General features: G+C 33.2%; 1 protein-coding gene and 1 long non-coding RNA gene across 2 annotated transcripts; one reads left to right on the forward strand and one right to left on the reverse strand.

Annotated features, from left to right (window-relative positions):
* Positions 1 to 16,497: 16,497 nt before the first annotated feature.
* Positions 16,498 to 20,719, reverse strand: LOC131638897 (uncharacterized). Its single transcript, XM_058909431.1, has 9 exons — positions 20,403 to 20,719; positions 20,165 to 20,322; positions 19,645 to 19,823; positions 19,288 to 19,569; positions 19,145 to 19,203; positions 19,007 to 19,043; positions 18,837 to 18,908; positions 17,042 to 17,348; positions 16,498 to 16,885 (listed from the first exon to the last, which is right to left on the reverse strand). The coding sequence occupies exons 1-9, from the start codon at positions 20,491 to 20,493 to the stop codon at positions 16,544 to 16,546; spliced, it is 1,527 nt and encodes a 508-aa protein (XP_058765414.1). The 5' UTR covers positions 20,494 to 20,719; the 3' UTR covers positions 16,498 to 16,543.
* Positions 20,720 to 22,540: 1,821 nt separating this feature from the next.
* Positions 22,541 to 24,725, forward strand: LOC131638898 (uncharacterized). Its single transcript, XR_009294794.1, has 3 exons — positions 22,541 to 22,787; positions 23,842 to 23,918; positions 24,147 to 24,725. It is a non-coding gene; the product is annotated as an uncharacterized LOC131638898 (long non-coding RNA).
* Positions 24,726 to 25,549: the final 824 nt, after the last annotated feature.

The following is a 25,549-nucleotide window of genomic DNA, read 5'->3' on the forward strand; positions in this document are numbered from 1 at the left end:
TTCGACCATTGATACTGTCACAACTTTATTTCCAATTAGCCTTTTTCCTTCTTTTTTTTCGACAATATGAGATTTGGGGAGTCCAATTGATTGAACATTTGACAGATATTCAGTACAAAACTCAACCGCTTCTTCAGCAACGTATCGCTCGGCAATACAACCCTCCGGTCGACTTCTGTTTTTCACGTACCCTTTTAATATTTTCATATAACGTTCAGCAGGGTACATCCATCTCATATAAGCTGGTCCGCACAGTTGTGTCTCTTTCACAAGATGAACGACTAGATGAACCATTATGTCAAAAAACGAGGGAGGAAAATACATTTCAAGATCACATAAAGTAACAACTATCTCATTTTGCAATGTTGGTAAGATCGCGGGATCGACCACCTTACTGCAAATAGACCTGAAGAAGAAACACAGCTTAGTTATTGCGCTTCTTACTTTTTCTGGCAGAATAGAACGTATACCTATTGGTAAAAAATGTTCCATTATAACATGGCAATCATGCGTCTTCAAACTCTTTAACTTGAGGTCTTTCATGGACACAAGTCTTCTAATATCTGAAGAGTAGCCTTCTGGAACTTTTACTTCACTGAGGAACTTACACAATGTTTTCTTCTCCTTTCTAGATAGAGTGTAAACAGCAGGTGGCAGATATGTTCGTCTTCCTTTCGTCACGGGCCCTAATTCAGTTCTCATCCCCATGTTTACCATGTCATTCCTTATGTTAACGCCATCCTTAGACTTTCCTTGTATATTGAGTAGCGTACCTATAACGCTGTCAAATACATTTTTTTCAATATGCATAACATCCAGGAAATGTCTTACGTACAACGACTTCCAATATGGAAGTTCAAAGAAAATTGACTTCTTCTTCCACCCACCCTTGACAATTGAATGTGCAAAAGGCTTGCCAAACTGAGTGCTCACATCTTTCACCTTTTCAAAAATTTGATCACCTGACAAAAAAGGCGGGGCTGTACGATGTTCGGCCTCTCCATTGAATGCTTTTCTCCACCCACGGTAGTGATGATTAGAATTTAAGAATCTACGATGGCCGAGAAAGACATTCTTCTGACAAAGCGCCAATCGTGTCGTATCGGTTTCATCTTCACAAACAGGACACGCCTTTTGACCCTTGTTGCTGTACCCGGATAGATTTCCGTATGCTGGAAAATCATTAATTGTTCCAAACAACATCGCCCTCAAGTTGAAACTTTCTTTCCTATACCCATCGTAAACCTCCACACCTCTCTCCCACAAAAACTTTAAATCTTCGATTAAGGGTGCCAAGTATACGTCTATGTCATTCCCTGGTTGTTTAGGCCCAGAAATTAGCATAGATAACATCATGTACTTACGCTTCATACATAGCCACGGAGGTAAGTTATAAATCATAAGAATCACAGGCCATGTGCTATGCGAGATACTTTGAATACCATGCGGGTTCATTCCATCAGTAGACAATGACAACCGAAGGTTTCTTGCTTCTTTTCCAAATTCAGGATATTCAGTATCAACTTTACTCCATTGTGGTGAGTCTGCCGGATGTCGCAACTTTCCATCAATAATTCTTTCATCTGCATGCCAAGTCAAGTGTCTTGAATCGGTCTCACTACGATACATGCGTCTAAATCTCGGAATTATAGGAAAATACCATAAGACTTTAGCAGGAGACAACTTTTTCTTATATCGAGGGGCACCACATTTAGGACACTCATTCAACGCTGCATACTCGTTTCGAAACAAAACGCAATCGTTTGGACATGCATGTATCTTATCATAGCTCATTCCAATAGAAGACAACATCTTTTTGGCTTCATACGTTCGATTGGGAAGAACATTATCCTCTGGTAGCATATCTTTCATAAGGGCTAATAACTCTGTGAAACTTTTATCCGACCATCCATTGTCCGCCTTTAAGTTGTACAACTTTAACACCGCAGACAATCTTGTGAATTTTGAACAACCATCATACAACGGTTTCTCTGCATCGCTTACCAACCTCTCAAACATTTTGGGACAATCCGCAAGATCTTCTTCAAGCGCTTCTGCAATCTCTTCGACTCGATCGCAATCGTATGTGTCTGTGCAATCGTCGTTTGAAGCATACTTCCTATTACAACTCGACCCAGCATTCCCGTTACTTTTCTCACCATGCATTGTCCAACATGTATAACTTCTATCAATTCCAAACCGTAGTAAATGGGATCCCAACTTTTTCCCGTCAACCTTATCCCCATAACAGCAACCCAAGCAAGGACACGACATTCGAAGCGGGTCTTCGGAGTGCGCAACCGCAAACTCAACGAATTCCCATACCCCTTTCTCGTACTCTTTCGACAATCGGTTTGATCTCATCCATGTCTTATCCATGACTTAATTAAGCTAAACAAATGCTTCTTGGTTTCTCTATCAGGTACTAAGGAATTCTGTCAAGATAATAAATAGCTATCATCATAATAGAATACCTAATCAGAATACCTAATCAGAATACCCGACTTCTTAAAGAAGACATTACCTTATTTCAAGGTAATATAAGTCCACAAACCAAAAAATTGGTTGAGAGACACTAAATTGATATTAAATAGAACCATAAACAATAAACTATAAGGAGAAAATAACAAACTATAAGCAAGAAGAAAGGGATAGTAACCTGAGTTAGACTTGATGTGGGAGATGGGTAGGTTTGAATCGGCGTTGTACAAGTAGAAACCAGAGACTTCAAAGTAACTGTAAAATTAAACACACACGCACGATGCAGTTAAATACAAATATCATAAAAGTGAAGGAACTATATGCAATCTGTAGCACAAACTACTATGATTTTAGAAGTAGAAACCATAGACTTCAAAGTAACTATAAAGTACACTTCAAAGTAACTGTAAAATTAAACACACACGATGCAGTTAATTAAATACACCACCACTAACACAATATATTTTCATACTAACAAACTCTATTTATCAGAACCACTTTTAACTAACTCTAATAGCTCATTTATTTTTACTTATTCACATGACATAAGTGAACTAGCATTTGGGAATGGCATAATGAAATCACATGCATACATTTCCATACATAAAACAAGTTAATAAAATGCAGAATTTGATTCACACCAAACACATGTAACTTTATTCATTTATGATTCACCATTACATGATCACTACTACATATCCATCCATGGCATTAGCATCCACACAATTTGCATAGTTTTATATCACAATTGAAAGCAAGATAAAACAAATTTGAATTGAAAAAACAAATGAATTCATTAACATTCATATTCAATATGTATGTACATGGTCATAAAGAATTACTAAGCATCTCACATGGTGCACACAATTTCCACCCTTGGAATCCCATTAAATCCGCTCAATCCTCACTCACATATGCCACAAACCCTAATATACAAACAAAGCAAAACAGGGCCGGGTTTGAAACCTCACACTCTCATCCTTGTTACCTCACTTTCATCTTCAACCTCACATTTCCAGAATTAGGGTTTCAAGAAACAACAAAATAGTGAAAGATGATAGAAGATTTACCTGCAAACGAATTCAGAGTTGTTGTTGCTGAGAGGAGATGTTGAGAATGAACGGCTGTGAACGAATCAGAAGAACGATGCCGGCTGTGAACGAAGCAGAAGAACGAACGGCGACGGCGGCGACGGTTGGCAAGAAGAACGATGACGGCTGTGTGGAGGTTGGCGGCGACGGTACTGGGTTTGTGAGAAACAGTGAAGAAACAATGAAGAAACAATGAAGAATGAAATACAGAACGCGCGTTTGTTTTAATTTGTTTTAAAAAATTTAATTTTAAAATGAGCTACTAGAGCGCTTTTCAAAAGCGCTTTCATAGGTATACCTATACCGGCGCTTTTTCTCTAAAAGCGCTTTCGTACCATATACCTAATTTTCCCTATACCAGCGCTTTTGGAAAGCGCTCTCGTATCCACCCTTTACCAGCGCTTTTTAGAAAGCGCTCTGGTACCCCCCCCCCCCCTTTACCAGCGCTTTCTATAAAGCGCTCTCGTAGCCCCCCCTTTACCAGCGCTTTTTAGAAAGCGCTCTCGTACCCCCCCCCCCCTTGCCAGCGCTTTTTTCCCTTGTTTTTTATTTTTGTTTTTTGCGCAACCTATAGCAGCGCTTTTCCCAAAAGCGCTTTCGTAGATGCGCTGCTAAAGGACAAATTTGTTGTAGTGACTATTAATAAGCTAACAATCTATACAAGTCAAATGGAAGTACAACCATGCATGTACAAGTAAATCAGAAACGAAATCGGTACAAATCAAAATAAGCGTAAAAAAGAAAGTTGTCGGAATTGAACGAAATTTATATGGCTATGGTAAAACGTCCCCACGGACTCAAAAATAAAGTCGATTTTCCGAAATTCAGACCCTAAGCCCTACTTTTGATTACGGGCAGAAGCAAAACCGATAAAAAAACAGTACCGAAATGTAAAGATAAGTGCATGAGCAGCTCCGGAATCGTCAAAATAGTATAGTTACAGGCAAAGAAGTCAACAAACGGATACATGGTTCAAAAGTTATGTACAAAACGAGAATATACACCAAAATTGAATAAGTACTATACTATTGACTAAAACAATCGGTACAAATTGAATAAAGCAAATTAGTCGGAATATGTACACTATTACCTTTATCACTAACGTCTCTTTCTTTTCTTGGTAGGATTGTGTTCTACGCGTCTCTTAACAACGCGGACGGTTGGATTGATCCAAATACCCTCATTATGATCATTTTTAGTACAAGATTCATTCTCATTTTGATCGTTTCTTGTACAAGATTCAATGCCAACACCAATATCACCTTGATCTTCAATGTTTTCATCAACTATTTTGTTAGATAAAAGCACTATAGACCATTTCGTACTTGTCGGATCATTGACATAGAACACTTGTTTAGCTTGAGAGGCTAGAATGAAAGGCTCATCTTTGTACCCTACCCTATTGAGATCCACTTGCAAAAATCCTGACTTATCCATGCGTATGCCACTATTATTTTCAACCCACTTGCAACCAAATACAGGAATCTGAAACTTCGCATAATCAAACACCAAAATGCGCTCGATAACCCCAAAATATGACAAATTTGCAAATTTCGGATTTAAGTCATTCGCACTTGATATGTGCATTGCTTCAGCTACCAAGGTAACACCACTATTTTGCATAGTACTTTTATCATCCTGTTCTTTGGTATAAAATGTGTATCCATTTATAGCGTATGCGCTATAAGAAAGCACAATTACAGTTGGACCATAGGCTAAACATCTCAACCTTTCTGTTACTGAAGTAGGATCTGAATGATACTTTGAATAAATATGATCCCTAAACCACGGTATGAAACTTCGATTGTGCTCTCGTACTATCCAGTTCTCATTTCTATTTGGATTTAAGTCTCGGAGAACAATCTTGTGCATTTCAACATACGACTCAACCTCAATCTCATTGTGCAGAACATACAAGTGCGCTTGATCCCGTTCGACCATTGATACTGTCACAACTTTATTTCCAATTAGCCTTTTTCCTTCTTTTTTTCGACAATATGAGATTTGGGGAGTCCAATTGATTGAACATTGGACAGATATTCAGTACAAAACTCAACCGCTTCTTCAACAACGTATCGTTCGGCAATACAACCCTCCGGTCGACTTCTGTTTTTCACGTACCCTTTTAATATTTTCATATAACGTTCAGCAGGGTACATCCATCTCATATAAGCTGGTCCGCACAATTGTGTCTCTTTCACAAGATGAACGACTAGATGAACCATTATGTCAAAAAACGAGGGAGGAAAATATATTTCAAGATCACATAAAGTAACAACTATCTCTTTTTGCAATGTTGGTAAGATCGCGGGATCGACCACCTTACTGCAAATAGACCTGAAGAAGAAACACAGCTTAGTTATTGCGCTTCTTACTTTTTCTGGCAGAATAGAACGTATACCTATTGGTAAAAAATGTTCCATTATAACATGGCAATCATGTGTCTTCAAACTCTTTAACTTGAGGTCTTTCATGGACACAAGTCTTCTAATATCTGAAGAGTAGCCTTCTGGAACTTTAACTTCACTGAGGAACTTACACAATGTTTTCTTCTCCTTTCTAGATAGAGTGTAAACAGCAGGTGGCAGATATGTTCGTCTTCCTTTCGTCACGGGTCCCAATTCAGTTCTCATTCCCATGTTTACCATGTCCTTCCTTATGTTAAGGCCATCCTTAGACTTTCCTTGTATATTGAGTAATGTACCTATGACGCTGTCAAATACATTTTTTTCAATATGCATAACATCCAGGAAATGTCTTACGTACAACGACTTCCAATATGGAAGTTCAAAAAAAATTGACTTCTTCTTCCACCCACCCTTGACAAGTGAATGTGCAAATGGCTTACCAAACTGAGTGCTCACATCTTTCACCTTTTAAAAAATTTGATCACCTGACAAAAAAGGCGGGGCTGTACCATGTTCGGCCTTTCCATTGAATGCTTTTCTCCACCCACGGTAGTGATGATTAGAATTTAAGAATCTACGATGACCGAGAAAGACATTCTTCTGACAAAGCTCCAATCGTGTCGTATCGGTTTTGTCTTCACAAACAGGACCGCCTTTTGACCTTTATTGCTGTACCCGGATAGATTTCCGTATGCTGGAAAATCATTAATTGTTCCAAACAACATAGCCCTCAAGTTGAAACTTTCCTTCCTATACCCATCGTAAACCTCCACACCATTCTCCCACAAAAACTTTAAATCTTCGATTAAGGGTGCCAAGTATACGTCTATGTCATTCCCTGGTTGTTTAGGCCCAGAAATTAGCATAGATAACATCATGTACTTACGCTTCATACATAGCCACGAAGGTAGGTTATAGATCATAAGAATCACAGGCCATGTGCTATGCGAGATACTTTGAATACCATGCGGGTTCATCCCATCAGTAGACAATGACAACCGAAGGTTTCTTGCTTCTTTTCCAAATTCAGGATAATCAGTATCAACTTCCATCCATTGTGGTGAGTCTACCGGATGTCGCAACTTTCCATCAATAATTCTTTCATCTGCATGCCAAGTCAAGTGTCTTGAATCGGTCTCACTACGATACATGCGTCTAAATCTCGGAATTATAGGAAAATACCATAAGACTTTAGCAGGAGACAACTTTTTCTTATATCGAGGGGCACCACATTTAGGACACTCATTCAACGCTGCATACTCGTTTCGAAACAAAACGCAATCGTTTGGACATGCATGTATCTTATCATAGCTCATGCCAATAGAGGACAACATCTTTTTGGCTTCATACGTTCGATTGGGAAGAACATTATCCTCTGGTAGCATATCTTTCATAAGGGCTAATAACTCTGTGAAACTTTTATCCGACCATCCATTGTCCGCCTTTAAGTTGTACAACTTTAACACCGCAGACAATCTTGTGAATTTTGAACAACCATCATACAACGGTTTCTCTGCATCGCTTACCAACCTCTCAAACATTTTGGGACAATCCGCAAGATCTTCTTCAAGCGCTTCTGCAATCTCTTCGACTCGATCGCAATCGTATGTGTCTGTGCAATCGTCGTTTGAAGCATATTTCCTATTACAACTCGACTCAGCATTCCCGTTACTTTTCTCACCATGCATTGTCCAACATGTATAACTTCTATCAATTCCAAACCGTAGTAAATGGGATGCCAACTTATTCCCGTCAACCTTACCCCCATAACAGCAACCCAAGCAAGGACACGACATTCGAAGCGGGTCTTCGGAGTGCGCAACCGCAAACTCAACGAATTTCCATACCCCTTTCTCGTACTCTTTCGACAATCGGTTTGAATTCATCCATGTCTTATCCATGTCTTAATTAAGCTAAACAAAAACAGTCAAACTTTCACTCTTCACAAGTAACCCCTATGGCGATTTCAATTCACAAAGTTAGTAAGTTCATCACTAAAAGTTACAAAGTTAGTAAGTTCATCACTTAAAAATCAGAGAATATTCCACATGTCGGAATAATGAGTATTACACTCATGTCTTAATTAATTAAGCTAAACAAAAACAACTAATTATTAAGGAACAGAACGGTATAATGCGTTTCTGTCAAAACGCAAAGGATACACGGAATGAATCAGAAGCAATAAAACGCAACATATTACTTTGGCGAGAGAGAACAATTAATTACCTGTATAGTAGAAAGCAACTTCTTGAATGAGATCAAACTTTCACTCTTCACAAGTAACCCCTATCTAGCAAAGATATTCCTAAAAAATATAAAATAAAAAACTTAATTGAAGAATATAAAAATTAGGTCATAATCCATAGCTTAAAAAAATCCCTAACAGAGAGATAAAAATCAACACAAACAGAGAATAAGATGTAACCGTGCATTGCAGAAAAACATGTTGATAAAAGATGTGGAAAAGAAAAATCAATGAATAAGATGAATGTAATAGATTATAATTTTGTGCAAACGGTAATCAGATTAAATTGGATTGCAATTGCATAGATGCTAACAATTATGAAAGGAGATGCCATGGATCTATGTTTTCAATAGTGAGCTATACAAGAGAAGGAAAGGTAAGTTCTTAAAATAAGAAAAGAAAAATTGTCACGGTTTTCTGGCCAGGGATGTGCATGGTTCTTAGACCAACCCAAATTGGACCAAATATTAGATTTGGTTTTAAAAAGTTCTAAAAGCAGTTTCTCTCAAAACCAACTATATCATAATTGGGTTTTTTTCTATCAACAGAAACATTAAAGTAATGGAATTAAAACTATCCGACACAGTATCATAAAAGTGAATTTCTCACAAATTAATAGATTTGAGCATGTAATGCAAACTTCAAATATCAAAGATTGTTCATTAACAGTAAGATATTTGACAGAAAAATTGGTCATCTAGAAGAAACCACTGGCTGCATTAGTGAAGTATAGGAATGTGCAATTTTATTTGTATAATAATACAAACAGAGAGATAAAAATCAACACAAAAAAAAAGGTACATCTCAATGGAAAAAATTAGTTTTTGTAAAATCTTTATTCTCTAGAACAATCTAAAACCTTAGCAGCAGTAAAATTCCATTCTGAACTACAACTAAGATGCATATACAGCAAGCACAAACATATTTTTTTCTTAATTTCAAATAACATGAAGCAAACTAAACACTTTGAAATATACAGCTTCAGAACATTACAAGATTCAACAAGTGGTCAACAATTTTTTATTTTTGCAATTGACAAGTAAAACCCAGTATTGATTAATCTAGTTATGTATCGGAAAGGAAAATTTAAGGGAGAAAATGTATGCAATTTCTAATAAAGATAAATCTAGATAAGAAATGTTACATGAACAAAAAGAACACGAACAAAAATAACATGTAAATCGAAACCCAGATGCGAAGAGAATACCTGAGAAGAATACTGAGTGAGAAGAGAGAGTTCGGAAGCCCAGAGTGAGAAGAACGAGTTCAGAAGCCCAGAGTGAGAAGATCAAGTTCGGAAGCCCTAATCAGAAGGAGAAAGCGAACGATGGAAACGATTTGAATTCGATTTTCAGATGAAACGATTTTCTGAGTTTTCTGAGTTCAAAGATTTTTAGTTTTCTTTGGGCAGCAATGAAGAAATTAGGGATTTGGAAACGATGAAGCGCGTTTAGTATAATTTGTTTTTAAAAATTTTAATTTTAAAAAGGGTATGACAACGCTTTTGAAAAGCGCTTTCGTAACTAAGGCTATACCAGCGCTTTTTAGGATAAAAGCGCTCTTGTACCCCACCCCCTATAAGAGCGTTTTTGAAAGCGCTTTCATAAGCCCCCTTTAGAGCGCTTTCAAAAAGCGCTTTCGTACCCCCCCACTATAAGAGCGCTTTTTGAAAGCGCTTTCGTACCCCAGCCTATAAGAGCGCTTTTTTAGCGTGTTTTTTTATTTTGTTTTTAGCGCAACCTTTACCAGCGCTTTTTGCTAAAAGCGCTTTAGTAGGGGTACTGCTAAAAGACAAAATTGGTATAGTGGATACTGAAGTTGTGTTAAAAGATAAGTTATTTCGTCTATTTCTTATTAATTAGTCTTACATATGGATGACTTTGGTTGAATCCTTCTTGGGTCTAAGTTACACGAGCTTTGGGTGTTTTGGTTCTATGGCAGGAATCCATTATAAACCTTATTTCTCGGTGAATAAATGCCAGAATGTTTCGAAAGTTATCCAAGACCGTTACAAGCTATAGGGTGGTTCTGACATAGTACAGGTCCTTAAATTCCTTTCAATGTTTTTGGTATTGATATGTGATTGAATTGTATGAGCATGGCTTGGATCTGTTTGTGATAGTGATGCTAGTTATTTTGTTTACTAAGCAATTAAGAGCCCATGGATAACCATGGATACAAAGTGTGCTTACACCTTCCCTTTGTATAACTTGCCCCCCGAACTCAAAATCTTTTTAAGGCCTTTTCTTGTTCTTTTAGCCTTTCTATATATTGGATAAAATAAAAGTCGGTGGCGACTCTTTCTATCTGCAACATTTCAAAAAGTCAGTGCTCCCACTGTATTACAGTCTGCAACGTGTACCGATATTCTGACTTGGAACTTGTTAGTATTAGTAATGAATTTCTTGGCCATGAAGTGTTTAGGTTTCACACATGCTCCTGTTTTTTAAGTCAAAAGTCTTTGAAGTGCAGGAATATGACATAAAATGTTGTATCTATTTTGAAAAGTGAGGACCAAATCAAATCTGAATTTGGATGGCGATATTGCAAGTTTGAAAGATAGGGGCGTCGCCTTTGAGGAAAATTGAAGAAAATACGTGATTTCGATGAGGATCAAGTCGGATTTAAATTTCAACTCACTAATGAAAGTGATCAAACAGATGAAGATGACGTCGATGAATCAGATGAAGAAGACCTTAGCACTGAATTTGATTTGTACTGTTTTTCTTGTTAACTTGATTCTAATTTGGATGATTTTATCTTTTTTACCTGGGTGGACAAATTATTACCAGAAGCTTGATTGTTTGAATCATTTTTAATAATTTGACAATGCAATTTTTTTTACTACTTTTGTTGCAGCTTTTATAATTTGGTTTGTTTTATTTAAATTGAAAACATTTTAAATTATAAATTTATTTTATATTATATTTATAATTACATTATTTATAATGTTTCAAAAGTTTATTAAAACAAAAAATTAGAAAATTTACCGGCGGATAGTTTCCTGGGATAGAGTTGCGGAATTACCAGCCGAAAATATTACGCATGAAAGATTTAGCTGGAGAAAACAAACGCAGAAAAATCCGCAGGTAAATTCGCAGGAAATTCAAGTATATATAATGGTGCGTTAATTTTCATTGTATAAACAATTATAAATTTTATTTTTTATTTAAAAAACTATATAATTTGATTGACTCCTTTAAAACAAAATTAAAAGTATGCATAATAATTATAATTCATTTAAAATAATGAATGTTTTGAACCTAGAATATTTTAAAATGTAAAAACAACTAAAAATAATCTTTAAAAAAATGAAAAATATCCACTAATGTGATTCAAACCTGATAAGGCTTCATTTTCTAACATTTGAGCCCTATATGTTTTAACCCAAGACTATAATAAACAATGCATGATAACATTGAAGAATCTATAATAAACAATGCATGATAACATTGAAGAATATCTTAGGTTTAAAAAAACCACGATACATTTAATTTAGTAATCAATTATAAGTTGCATGGTTAGTTATATATTGCAATGAATCAATATTAGTCACGTACGAGGCAATCAATGTAAATATAGCCATAAAACAATAATTGTACCATTCAGCAATAAAGGAATTACTGCATATTTGCCTCAACATGCATTAAAAATTTAGTTCGTTCATTACTGTACCAACCATGCATTATCATTTCTCAGTACGCCTCTATCTCATGCATTCTTTCATGATCTTTTGTGATTTTCTTTTCCTGATGTATTTGAAAGGGTTGTCCACAAGGATGTCAAAGTTGTTGATGCTATGGTGCGGATGGATGGATCTTGGGCTTGGTCAATTAATTTGAGGGATGAATATTTATCAGTGGAAGAATCTGGTCAGCTGGAGAATTTGTTACAAATTCTGCATCACGTTTTCTTTTTACCCGAATCAGCTCATAGATTTATTTGGTGGAAGGACAGTTTCTAGTTCTCAGTTAGAAGCAGTTATGCAGTGATTCAACATCACGTGAATGACGATTCTGCCTTAGATACAACATATCTTAATGGTTTAGACATGATCTAGAAATCGAAAAATCCTAGAAAGGTTTGTGTTTTTTGATGGGGAATGTTGATGAAAGGAATTCCAAGCAAAGCTCAATTGATTAAAAGAAATATTCCCGTTGAGATTGATAGTGGAACTTATTATTTATGTCAAGTAATGTAGAAAGATGAGTTACATTTATTCAAGATTTCTGTGATTAGAAAAGCTGTTTGGAAAGAAGTGTTCTCATGGCTATGAATTATGATGGAGGAGAGAAATAGCTCCCTACCAGACTACTTGATAATAATTCGCTAAAAACTTGAGAGGAAATTTTTCGACAAATGATTTGGCTTGTTTTGGGCAACAACTTGTTGGACTCGTGGTTAAATAGAAATCCTATTATTTTCAAGGAGGAAGAGCTGGCTAATTTGTAGTTTATGGAGAGGACCAAAGCCCAATCACGAGAATGGTTCAATACTTTATTTAGTGGTAATTTTCATGGTTGGGAGGATTGAAAGTGTCATATGACTCGAGTTTTAACTTCTAAACTCTTATAATCTGAGTGGCTTGAGGCCTTTGATTGGTTTTATGTACTTTGTTCTTCTTGAGTTAAGGGTAATGCATCCCTAGTGTCTCATAATCCAAGTACTTGTTCATAAAAAAATTTAAAGTTTTTTTTTTTATTTCAAAAATTATAATTCACAAAGCAACAAAAAGTTGCCTTAATTTTATTTTTGTTTGAGAGATTATTTTTCTTTTAAAAATATGAAACTGGACAAATGATTTGTCAAATAATTTTTATTATATATGCATTGACTATGAAATTATAATTTATAGGATAAGCAAATGTACTGAACCATAGAATAGTTTAAAAATATATCTAAAGCAAATTTGTGAATGCTAAATTGACATATTTCGTGTAGTGTAATGATATTGTAGAAGAAAAGGGAAATAGAGTAAGTAAACTTAAAAAAGAAATATTATAAAAAAAATTCATCAATCATAATTAAAATACTGATATTTCATTACAACATTAATAACGTGTTTGTGTAATATTAGGTACAATGGTAAATTATATATAAAAGTTAATTTTCTATGGAGGAAAAAATTAAATAACAAAAGTAAAAATGTGAATTTTAATGGAGGCGTAAAATAAAATTTGAATTATGAAAAATTACGTATTCAATGTCAACCAGATTATTTTTTTTCATCAAGCATTGCAACCATTAAAATTTAGAACACCTTTTTTCATGAAGCATTGCAACCATGGAAATATAGAACACCTTATGTATCCCACCATCATTATAAAAGAAAGAACATGTCTCTCTCTAAAACAAACAAACACTGTTGCATTAACTTTTAAGCAATATTTCTTTTCCTCATTTGAAGTCGAGATTCTGGACATTTCTAAACACACGTGTAGGTATTTTATTATTATTATTATTATTATTATTATTATTATTATTATTATTATTATTATTATTATTATTATTATTGTGTATTTGAGTTTTTGTATAGTTATAATCAAATACAAATATCAACATTAAAAAAGTGTTCGGATTATTTTCTCTTTTTTGTGCGGTTTTTTCGTATTCGTGTAATCGGATTGGAGAACCCTTAGTTCTCCCTATCAATATATCTTGCTTACACAGAAAAAACATTATAAAAGTGTGCATATATGAGTAATGTTCGTGCAGAAATTATTTTGTTGTTTTTTATTTCAAGTTTGTAATCTATATACCTAAAAAAGAGTTTAACATTCAAATCAATGTTGATTCGTTTTTTCTTCTTCTAAAATCAATTTAAAGGTAAATGTTTATCTTGCATATGAAAAAAACATAGTTTAATCGTGATGTGTTTTTCCAATTTTCACTTGAATAATTATTTACGGTAAATTTTATCTAATAATTTGTAGAAAAATTGGTCTTTGAGACTATTTGTTTCTCTTTGAACCAAAACATAAAACGAACTTCATCTAAAGGAATCAGAGAAGTGGAAGAATCAACATGAGTACTACTTCTACTGAAACTTCCAACAATACTAAGAGAACTAAAGTTGTTGTGGCTGTAGAGGCTAGAGCTCCTGTTCAAAACCCTTCTCAAAATCAAGAAGAGGTCCAAGTCGTTGAAAGTTGTTGCAGCTGTACCGAACCTTTGAGACCCAGGAGAGCTCTCAAGAAGAGGATATCAAGAAGAAGGGTGAAAAGGCTAGTACTCATCGATTCTGATGAAGACGAACCAGATTATGATTGGTCAAACTTTCTCTCAGCCAGAGCATTTAGATATGATTTATAAATTAATGGTTGACGGTTTTAGTAAGTTTTCAGCTTAAGATTTATTTTAATGAAAGTTGTATTCAAGAAATTCTATAAACGATTATTATCTGTCAGCTTAAACTTACAAATAATCTATCAGCTTATTTTAATGTACACACTAAACTAGGATTTTCATCATATGGTTTCATGGAATACAAGAACTCATTTATCATAAGATAATAATCTATCAGGTTTAATTTTATGGTTATATGCTATCAAATTTGAATATAACCAAAATACACTAGCAACAACACGAAAAAATAAAGGAAGTGAATGTCACAAAATCTAAAACATGAACAATAAACATTTATAAGAACATAAACAGATGCGGTAAAACCTAAACATTCATAAGCGTCAGAGAGAGAATGGTGATGCACCAGAATTGATATTCCAAGAGGATGGTGAATATTTCACTTCCAGAAATTATATTCGAATAGGATGGTGATAATTATGCATCCAGAAATGAAATTCGAAGAAAACGGTGAAGATTTTGATATCACCTTCGTCTCATTCGTTAGGGCATCTCGGTGTGTTATGAACGAAATAAAGTACTTGTTAGTTTTATTTTTATGGAAAAAAATTCACAACGGGTGCGACCTTCAACCTTAATGATATATAAAAAACTTATAACCACGGTTGAATAAAACTACCTTAGTTGTTATACTTATGATGATGTTGGGATTAGAAGTTTGTCACCCAATTTATATGACAATAGTTCTTTAGAGGATGCGTAATGAAATGTTTCTTAATAAAAAAATATGTACGTAAAAAATATGATATGACTACGGTGTATATATGACCGTGGTAATATAAGATCACTGAAGGTATAGTTTGTAGTAGTGTACTTTACATATATGAATTTTAAGTGAAGTTGGAGTGTGGAGGAATGGTGATATATTCTTTATAAAGATGGATGGATAATTAATTCGGTTTAGTTTCAATACACTAAATATTGAAAATCTAGGTGTTAAAGGAGCTTTTTTTGTCAAATAATAAATTATTAAAAAAAAGCCATATTTTTTTTAATTTTTATTTGTTTAATATAATAAATGTATTTCTCAAAATATTAGTGAGAATTTGAGATATGTCAAAATATTAGAAATTATAAAAATAATAGGTTTATTAAAAACGCCTACGAAAGGGCTTTTTCAGAAAAAGCGCTGCCTTAGGCCTATATATGAAAGCGCTTTTTAAGAAAAAGCGCTGCTTTATGCCAATATATGAAAGCGCTTTTTAAGAAAAAGCGTTGCCTTAGGCCTACCTACGCCAGCGCTTTTGCCTAAACCAAAAGCACTGCTAAAACCTATAGTAGCGCTTTTAAAGCCCAAAAAGAGCGCTGTCGTAGGTCTTTTATGGCATAGTGATGATTATTTGGCGGTGGTCGTTCATTGGGAAAATTACTCAGACCAATTACAACTTTCATGAATTCAACAAAGCCCCTTTGCTTTACCTTTCCTAAGTTGTATTTGGTGATTAATTTTCTTTGCTTGGAACTTGGCCTCGCTTTTTTGTGATCGATTGTTAGAACTTTTGGTTCTATTTATTAATATATCTTGATTAAAAAAAAAAAGAGCCGTAGGAGTGTATCATGTTGTGCAAATTCACTATTCAAATAAACTACATTATAAATCATGGCTTATGTTAATGGTCCTCCCTGAGTTCATATAAAGCCTTGTTTTCCTAATCTAAATTTAGGGGACAACTTCTCTACCCATCACAAAAAGATGGGTTGTGTACATTCCACCAATCAGATGATACCATTTAATTTTTATGTATTTAATTATTTATCATATAGAATAATTGTTTGATGTTTTCAATGCATTTTACACTAAAGGTAACCTTACCCACCTTTTTGAGGTGGGTAAATAAGAATTCACCCTAAATTTATGCATGTACTAAAAAAATAATGACTATAATATAACATAAAATGTACACGACCATCAACCAAACTTTATTTAGTTTCAATATATATTATAATCCACAAAGTTAAAACTGTCTTCTGTAATAATGATTATGATAGGGATGTCTTTCATATGAAATCCAAAATATTAAAGACAACATTACAGCTCCAGATACCATAAATAATCCCCAATAAATCCATTTAGTGCATTTTTCTAAACTGGGACAATAATCGTTGTTAATGTCTTTAAAAGTTTTCCGAACAAAGGTGCAGTCCATTAAATCAACCAAAAATGGTCCATAATGATATAAACTGTAGGTCACGTTCACCATAGTAGTAAGCTGGTTGTAAATGAATGGTGTAATACGACCAGTTGTGCTACAATAATTATCTGATCCAGAAACTGGACAAGTATAATTCTTCCACACCTGCAAGAATATTGAAGCCAAATTAAAAACGCTAAATACATCACTGACACATGTTCAACATCAGACGCGTCTTTGTTTAGAAGTATTGCTGTCGCAGAGTTATAGATGTAGTTTATATAGATTTGAAATTCATAAATTTTGTGAAATGGTTCTTACCTCAATGGCATTTTCAAATCCTACTTCACCAACGACACATTGTCGAACTGTGAGGTCACTGTTGAATGGGTTGCAGAGAAGAGGAACAAGAGGGCCTGATTTATTGTTAGGGAAGGTGTTGTCATTCAATACTTTGGAAATCAAACCATTAACTGAGTTCACAAGAATATATGTTTCTGATTTGCTTTTCAAGAAGGTTTCGAGAGATGTTTGGTTCTCGACGCAGGGAAGAATTTCATCCAAGGCTGTATGACTTGTTGGGTTTTCAGACCATTCATTCATGGCAACACAGGTATCATCAATAACACTGTAGTGTAGAGAATATGTAAGAAAATTTAGTAATAGAATTGAAAGAAAAAAACATGAAATTATTATTGAAAAAATAGTTAACTTTTTGTTTTTTGTTGCTAATAAAAAATATTACTAAAAAAAAAGTTTACTTTACATATACACAATATATAATTTTTTTAATATTAAACTTTTTTATCTATATAATCAAGATTATACCCAAATAGCATTTAAACCGACAATAAACTGCGTCTTGCTATCTCTTTTTTAATGACAAACTTAATCTTTTCTTTTTTAAAAAAACAAACTTAATCTTTTTAAAAACTACATTTTTAAAAAGATACGGATAGGAGTAAATTTTTTCTTACTTCGTAGCTAAATGTATTCATATCTCTTTACATGTCGATTTCATAAAGATCCACAATGTATGAACAATCTTAGTCCCTTAGTAGCTAAATTTTTCCGCATTAAATTGAAAACTTTCTTATTCCCTTGAGCATATACTATGAATATGTGATGCTAATTAAATAGAAAACATTGGCCTCCACTTAATGAAATTTATTTTTCGGTTTCATATACAACGAATAAGTGATCCTCACAACGCTACATACCATATCTAGCCAATTAAAAATTCAAAAATTACCATATACGTAACCCACATATATTTCCTTAATGATAAAAGAACACATTAATGATATGTATATATCAATTTATTTACTATTACTACATAAATATAAATAAATAAATGTTAATGAGGCAAATTAAATTATAAATTTAAAATTTACACTCATTTAACTCAACTAACACGTAACAATATAAATAATTTTTATATTATTTTATTTTGAGCTAAATATAAACAATAATATTGTAGATTATTTTAATTATTTATTCTAATGAAATTAAGTTTTCTAATTAAAAGGAAGAAAAACCCATATATTATAACTTTAAAAAAAGAGTTTTGTATTCGTGGTTAAAAAATGTTTATAAAAAATTATTTTTAACTCACTTATTTTATAAATTTAACTATTAATTTGGTATTTAGTAACATAAATATACAATACATAAAATTAAAATATATACAAACTTACATCATTTAAATTTTTTTTATAAAAGTAATTCAAAATATTTTAAATTTTAAACACCTTTTTTGAAATTTTCATATCCGAAAAATATAATGATACCAAAAAGAAAGAATATTTTAAATAATATTTAATGAAAAACCATTTAAACTTATTTTTTATTCATAACTTTTTACAAATAATTATTTATAAATCTTGAAAATAAAATGATATAATATAAAAAAAATCACTCGTAAAAAATAACTTAATCCAATGGATCTTAATTTTTTTTGTCAAACCTCATTTTGTTTTGTTTTTTCATTGAAACCAAACATTAGAGTTCCCAAAATTTCTCCAATTTGCAGAATAAAATAACAAGACAAAGTTTACATCCAAAATAATCCGGACAAAAATTGCACTACAAATATGAAAGTAAAACGGCAACTTACTTATGAAGAAAAACAAATCCTCCGGATAGTATAAATGTTCCTCCAACAATAATCCATCCAGCAACTACTAAACTGTAATAAAAAATAAAAAAAAGCATTTACCAACAACGACCTTTATTGGACATAAATTCATCAATAACTTGAATATCGAGAAAAAATTTTTAATTTACCTATATAAAATACACTTCAATCCAAGTACTGAAGTAACTGTAAAAATAAATAAAAACATAATAGAATGATATTAAACTTTGGCAAACCTTTAGAACAATAAAAAAACCTAAATGTAAAGTAAGTTATTACATACGTACATAATCCAATTACTGAGACAATAATCATAGTAGATCCAACAAGAACAAGAGATAATTTCCTACAAAAAAAAAAAATTATAAAAATGATTGTACAAAAATATAATTTGAAAAATCAAATAAAAATGATTAACCTTTGAACTTACACTCCATCCAAGACACGATATATTATTTCGGAATTATCATGACTTTTGTTAGAAATATTTATCGCTGCATCCAAAATTTTCTTCTTAACACTATCAATGCCCATATCAGCATCAGGTGGCAAATTAAGTTCATGTGCAATAGTCTTAGCTGAATCGAAAGAGTTCGACACGTTCTTTAAATTTTCAACTGTGAATTCAACTTGGCTCAAAATGTAATCTATTATGTCTGATGTTGTTTCTTGGAATTCTTGTTCATTAGAGTACAAAACAACACATCCACATCTGAAATAACATGAGCAAGCGTGATTAAGGAGTCAAAATATGCCGAGTGAGAGAGATATAGAATGAAATTCATACATTACTGTAATGGTGCATAGGATGAGGAAGATCAAGGAGATGCAATCTGGTTGATAATAACCATCGGACTGCTTGGGAAAACAACAATAACAACAACATGTGATCTGTAAAACAAGCCCAAAGAGTACGAGCCATATTGCCGCAACAGCGAATATGGGAACCGCAGTTGAAAGAACCGACTGCAAAAAAGAAACACCAATTTAAAGTTAAAAAAAACAAACAAAATAGATATGATCTAATTCATCTGCCACTCTTTAGCACCGATATCTCTGAATAAAGGAATATTTGGTGTTCGACAAATTTACTATCTCACATCAACACGACTATGACACATGTGATAATTTTATATTTATCTATTTTTTAAAATAATTATCGATATGTCAGGGTTGTATTCAGTGTCCATGTCGGTGTTTCATATACTTGTCATCTTTGTCGTGACAACTATTGCAGGCGATTCATAAAAAGATAATAAAAGTGTGAAATTCAAATAAAAACGAGAATGAAATGGAAAGGGAGAAACCGTAATATAATCAGAATTGCTGATATTCCAACCACCGGTGTAAACTTCAAAATGGTTAAAAAAATCATTCCTACTAGTTTGTATTTGAGCAAGCTTGAGAGTTGAATTCTGCATAACACCTTGGTTGAGTTGTTCATCACCATCCACTTTAACACCATCTAAAAACAAGAATGATAAAAATTAGATCAAAATTATTTCATAAAAATAAGAAATAAATTAAATGAAAGAAGGAAGGAACCTCGTATAGGGAAGGAATGAAAGGAGTAGAGAAAGAGAAAGAGAGAGAAGAAGAAAATAAGGAAAGAAGAGTTTGATGTAAGATGTAACATGATGATGATTAATGGTGTGAGTCCTGTATAATTTTATAGATGATGAAAAAAATCTATTAGATTTTGTATAACATTCATTGCATGTGAGATTTTCAAACAAATGAAGAGTTTCAGCTACTCATTAAAAACCTCTGATTTTGTTTTCATTTTCTTATTCCAAATGTTTGAGTATAATTTTTTATTTTATTTAACTTCTTTTTTGTGGCTTTATTTGTTTGAGATTGATTTATGTTTTTTTTTTTAATATCGGTGGTTTGGCTTTTTATGTTTTTTATTGTTGATTTCTTTTTTATTTTTGTTGGTATTTTGGTATTTTTGTGACTGCTAACAATATCGTATCATATATATATATATATATATATATATATATATATATATATATATATATATATATATATATATATATATATATATATATATATATCTTATTTGCTTTAAAGAAAATAATATTATATATATTTTGGTTGAATTTAAGGTGTCAATTTAAATGAATTATTTTTTTAAAGCAGTTTTTTCTTTATTTTAACTATAAAAAAGTTATTCACAAAAAATAAGAATTAGATTAAAATTGGAAAAAGGGAAAGGGAATATTTAATGTGTAGATTGTTCACTGTATCTTTACACTAATGAAAACTCAAAAATAGAAAACCCATTTTTATACACTTTATCATTAAACATTTCCATATAAGTTTGTGCTTTATTTATAAAAGCATATACAAACGTACTGCATTTATGCTTTTTAAGGTACTTTGGTGTTTATATTTTTTTAGAAAAATAAATAGAGTTATATTACCTTCATTGTTAAGGAATTGCATATTAGATATATTGAAAATATATATATTTTTTAATAAATCAGCAATTCAATAATTACATAATGAGTCAATAATTCACATTATAAATCGACCACAATGTGACACATGGCTCCATCACATTTATTCATTATTTAACTTCAACTTTTTCACTATTTCTCTTATGTTTTTATTCAAATTTCAAATTCGGGCTAATTTATCACTTTCATTTTAAATTTTTTTCTCCGTTTTTCCTTTCCCTTTTTATTTTTCGAAACTTAAATAAATAAAAATTAAACCCCTTTTTAATAAAATGAATAAGAATAGAGAAAAATATGGAATTTTCAAAACACAAAATTTAATCTCAACAAAAAACATAATTATTTTATTGTTATTAACAAATTAGTAGTAAGATACTCGTCTTCCTGCACCGGTAAATTTATTTGATATTGTATAAAATGTATTTAGACACATGTAATTTTGAAATGTGAGATTTAAGTATAATTGAACAGTGATCATATAAACTCAATTATTTTAAATAACCATATACAAAAAGGACTCGTGAGATGGAGAAAAAAAATGGAAATTTAACATTTAAAAATAAATATTTTCTTTAAAATAAAGGTAATTGTTGATTAAAACGAAATAGATATTGTGGTGATAATGACTTGTTAGATAAATAATTATTTAATGCGATATAAAATATATTTAGATAGGTATGCAAAATTTGAAATGATATACTTAATGAAAAAATGAAAAAAAAATGAATATTTAAAATTAAGGATTTTGTTTCTCAAATTAAGACAATGGTTGATTAAAATAAAATAGATATTGTGTTGATAGTGACCCGTGAGATGAATAAAAATTTTTATTTTATTAAAATAAAAAGGGAGATAAAACACTACGCCAAATTTAATTTTTAACAGCACCCCTACTAAAGCGCTTCTGGTAAAAAGCGCTCTTATAGGTTGCACTAAAAACAAAATAAAAAAACACGCTAAAAAAGCGCTCTTAAAGGGGGGGGGGTATGAGAGCGCTTCTGAAAAGCGCTGTGGTAGGGGGGGTGTATGAGAGCGCTTTTGAAAAGCGCTTTGGTAAGGGGGGGGGGGGTATGAGAGCGCTTTTGAAAAGCGCTTTGGTAATGGGGGGTATGAGAGCGCTTTTCAAAGCGCTGCTATAGGGGGGTTTAATGAGAGCGCTTTTTGCTAAAAAGCGCTGGTATAGACTAGGCTATGAGAGCGCTTTTCTGAAGCGCTTTAGTAGCCTTTATTAGTAAAAATTAAAAACAAAAACACGCTTTCACTTTCTCACTTTCTCACTTTCTCACAGTACTGTTTCTCACTTTCTCTGCAACCGAAAAACCCTCCCTCCGTCGCCAGCCACAGCCACCACCGTTCGTCCCTCCGTCGCCAGCCACCACCGTTCGTCCCTCCGTCGCCAGCCACCACGTTCGTCCCTCCGTCGCCAGCCACCACCGTCGTTCTCTCCTCCGTCTGACTGTGCAAGGTAATATGATTTATGGGTTTAGTTTTAAGGGTTTCAACTAAGGGTTGCATTGCAATTTGAGAATGAAGCATATTACATGTTTGATTAAATGTCTTTAGAGTGTTATATATTTTGAAGTTTTGTTAAGTTTTTATTGTTCTCTCTTAAATCTTTGTGTCTTAAAGATTCATCATGTATTAGAATATTCTAAACATAGTTAGACACTTAACCGGTTTAATTTGGTTGATGTAAAAGGGAATTGAAGATTCAGTTCCGGTTTTGATTTTGATTTTGAGTTTAGTTTAATTTAAATAGCTATGGCAATTGAAGATTCAGTTCCGGTTTTAACAAATTCTGATTCTGTTGAGCAGGAAAAAGTGCTTCCTTTAACTGATAGTATGATGGAAAGGGGTTTAGGGATATTTGGTTGGTTAGAATTTGTGCAGTGCATTCTTGTTTCATTTGCAATGTTCTTTGAAGTTCTATTAAGGTTCTCTCATCCTGTGTGATCTTTATTAAGTTTAGAGATTGTTTAAATCAGCCCCTGTACTGTGTGTTCTTTATTAAGTTTAGAGGTTTGAATCTTGGGACCGGATCGATTGCACTTTAGGATTTTTAGCACCGGTTAACTACGTGTTCAGGTTTTTCTTTAATAGTTGGACTGTGAATTCTGTTTCTGCTGATGTTTTGGATTTCTATAAAAAGGATTTCTTTCAAATGGTGCAATATATAGTAATTTTTCCTCTTTTTTTCGCCACCTGTAAGCTATATGATTATGCTATTTGTATTTTACCTTGCCCATATCTTCGTTATTATCAAGGTTATGTTAAATTAAGAAATAGTTTGGTGATAAGAATTTTGCATTATCATTATTATTTTACTATGCAACTATGCTTAATTTTATGTTTCAAAAGGAGAAAACTAGTAACACGAACTTCAGAATTTCATGTAAAAGGAATGTAAATGACCTTAACTGTGTGTTCTTTATTAAGTTTATAAAATGGTCTTGGACTTTATAATTTTAATTTTAATCATATTATTTAACTGCATCGTGTGTGTGTGTTTAATTTTACAGTTACTTTGAAGTCTCTGGTTTCTACTTGTACAACGCCGATTCAAACCTACCCATCTCCCACATCAAGTCTAACTAAGGTTACTATCCCTTTCTTCTTGCTTATAGTTTGTTATTTTCTGCTTATAGTTTATTGTTTATGGTTCTATTTAATATCAATTTAGTGTCTCTCAACGAGTTTTTTGGTTTGTGGACTTATATTAATTACCTTGAAATAAGGTAATGTCTTCTTTAAGAAATCGGGTATTCTGATTAGGTATTCTGATTAGGTATTCTATTATGATGATAGCTATTTATTATCTTGACAGAATTCCTTAGTACCTGATAGAGAAACCAAGAAGCATTTGTTTAGCTTAATTAAGTCATGGATAAGACATGGATGAGATCAAACCGATTGTCGAAAGAGTACGAGAAAGGGGTATGGGAATTCGTTGAGTTTGCGGTTAAGCACTCCGAAGACCCGCTTCGAATGCCGTGTCCTTGCTTGGGTTGCTGTTATGGGGATAAGGTTGACGGGAAACAGTTGGGATCCCATTTACTACGGTTTGGAATTGATAGAAGTTATACATGTTGGACAATGCATGGTGAGAAAAGGAACGGGAATGCTGGGTCGAGTTGTAATAGGAAGTATGCTTCAAACGACGATTGCACAGACACATACGATTGCGATCGAGTCGAAGAGATTGCAGAAGCGCTTGAAGAAGATCTTGCGGATTGTCCCAAAATGTTTGAGAGGTTGGTAAGCGATGCAGAGAAACCGTTGTATGATGGTTGTTCAAAATTCACAAGATTGTCTGCGGTGTTAAAGTTGTACAACTTAAAGGCGGACAATGGATGGTCGGATAAAAGTTTCACAGAGTTATTAGCCCTTATGAAAGATATGCTACCAGAGGATAATGTTCTTCCCAATCGAACGTATGAAGCCAAAAAGATGTTGTCCTCTATTGGCATGAGCTATGATAAGATACATGCATGTCCAAACGATTGCGTTTTGTTTCGAAACGAGTATGCAGCGTTGAATGAGTGTCCTAAATGTGGTGCCCCTCGATATAAGAAAAAGTTGTCTCCTGCTAAAGTCTTATGGTATTTTCCTATAATTCCGAGATTTAGACACATGTATCGTAGTGAGACCGATTCAAGACACTTAACTTGGCATGCAGATGAAAGAATTATTGATGGAAAGTTGCGACATCCGGCAGACTCACCACAATGGATGAAAGTTGATACTGAATATCCTGAATTTGGAAAAGAAGCAAGAAACCTTCGGTTGTCATTGTCTACTGATGGAATGAACCCGCATGGTATTCAAAGTATCTCGCATAGCACATGGCCTGTGATTCTTATGATCTATAACCTACCTCCGTGGCTATGTATGAAGCGTAAGTACATGATGTTATCTATGCTAATTTCTGGGCCTAAACAACCAGGGAATGACATAGATGTATACTTGGCACCCTTAATCGAAGATTTAAAGTTTTTGTGGGAGAACGGTGTGGAGGTTTACGATGGGTATAGGAAGGAAAGTTTCAACTTGAGGGCGATGTTGTTTGGAACAATTAATGATTTTCCAGCATACGGAAATTTATCCGGGTACAGCAATAAAGGTCAAAAGGCGTGTCCCGTTTGTGAAGATGAAACCGATACGACACGATTAGAGCTTTGCCAGAAGAATGTCTTTCTCGGCCATCGTAGATTCTTAAATTCTAATCAT

This window comes from Vicia villosa, unplaced genomic scaffold, assembly GCF_029867415.1.
Source record: "Vicia villosa cultivar HV-30 ecotype Madison, WI unplaced genomic scaffold, Vvil1.0 ctg.002471F_1_1, whole genome shotgun sequence".
NCBI lineage: Eukaryota > Viridiplantae > Streptophyta > Magnoliopsida > Fabales > Fabaceae > Vicia > Vicia villosa.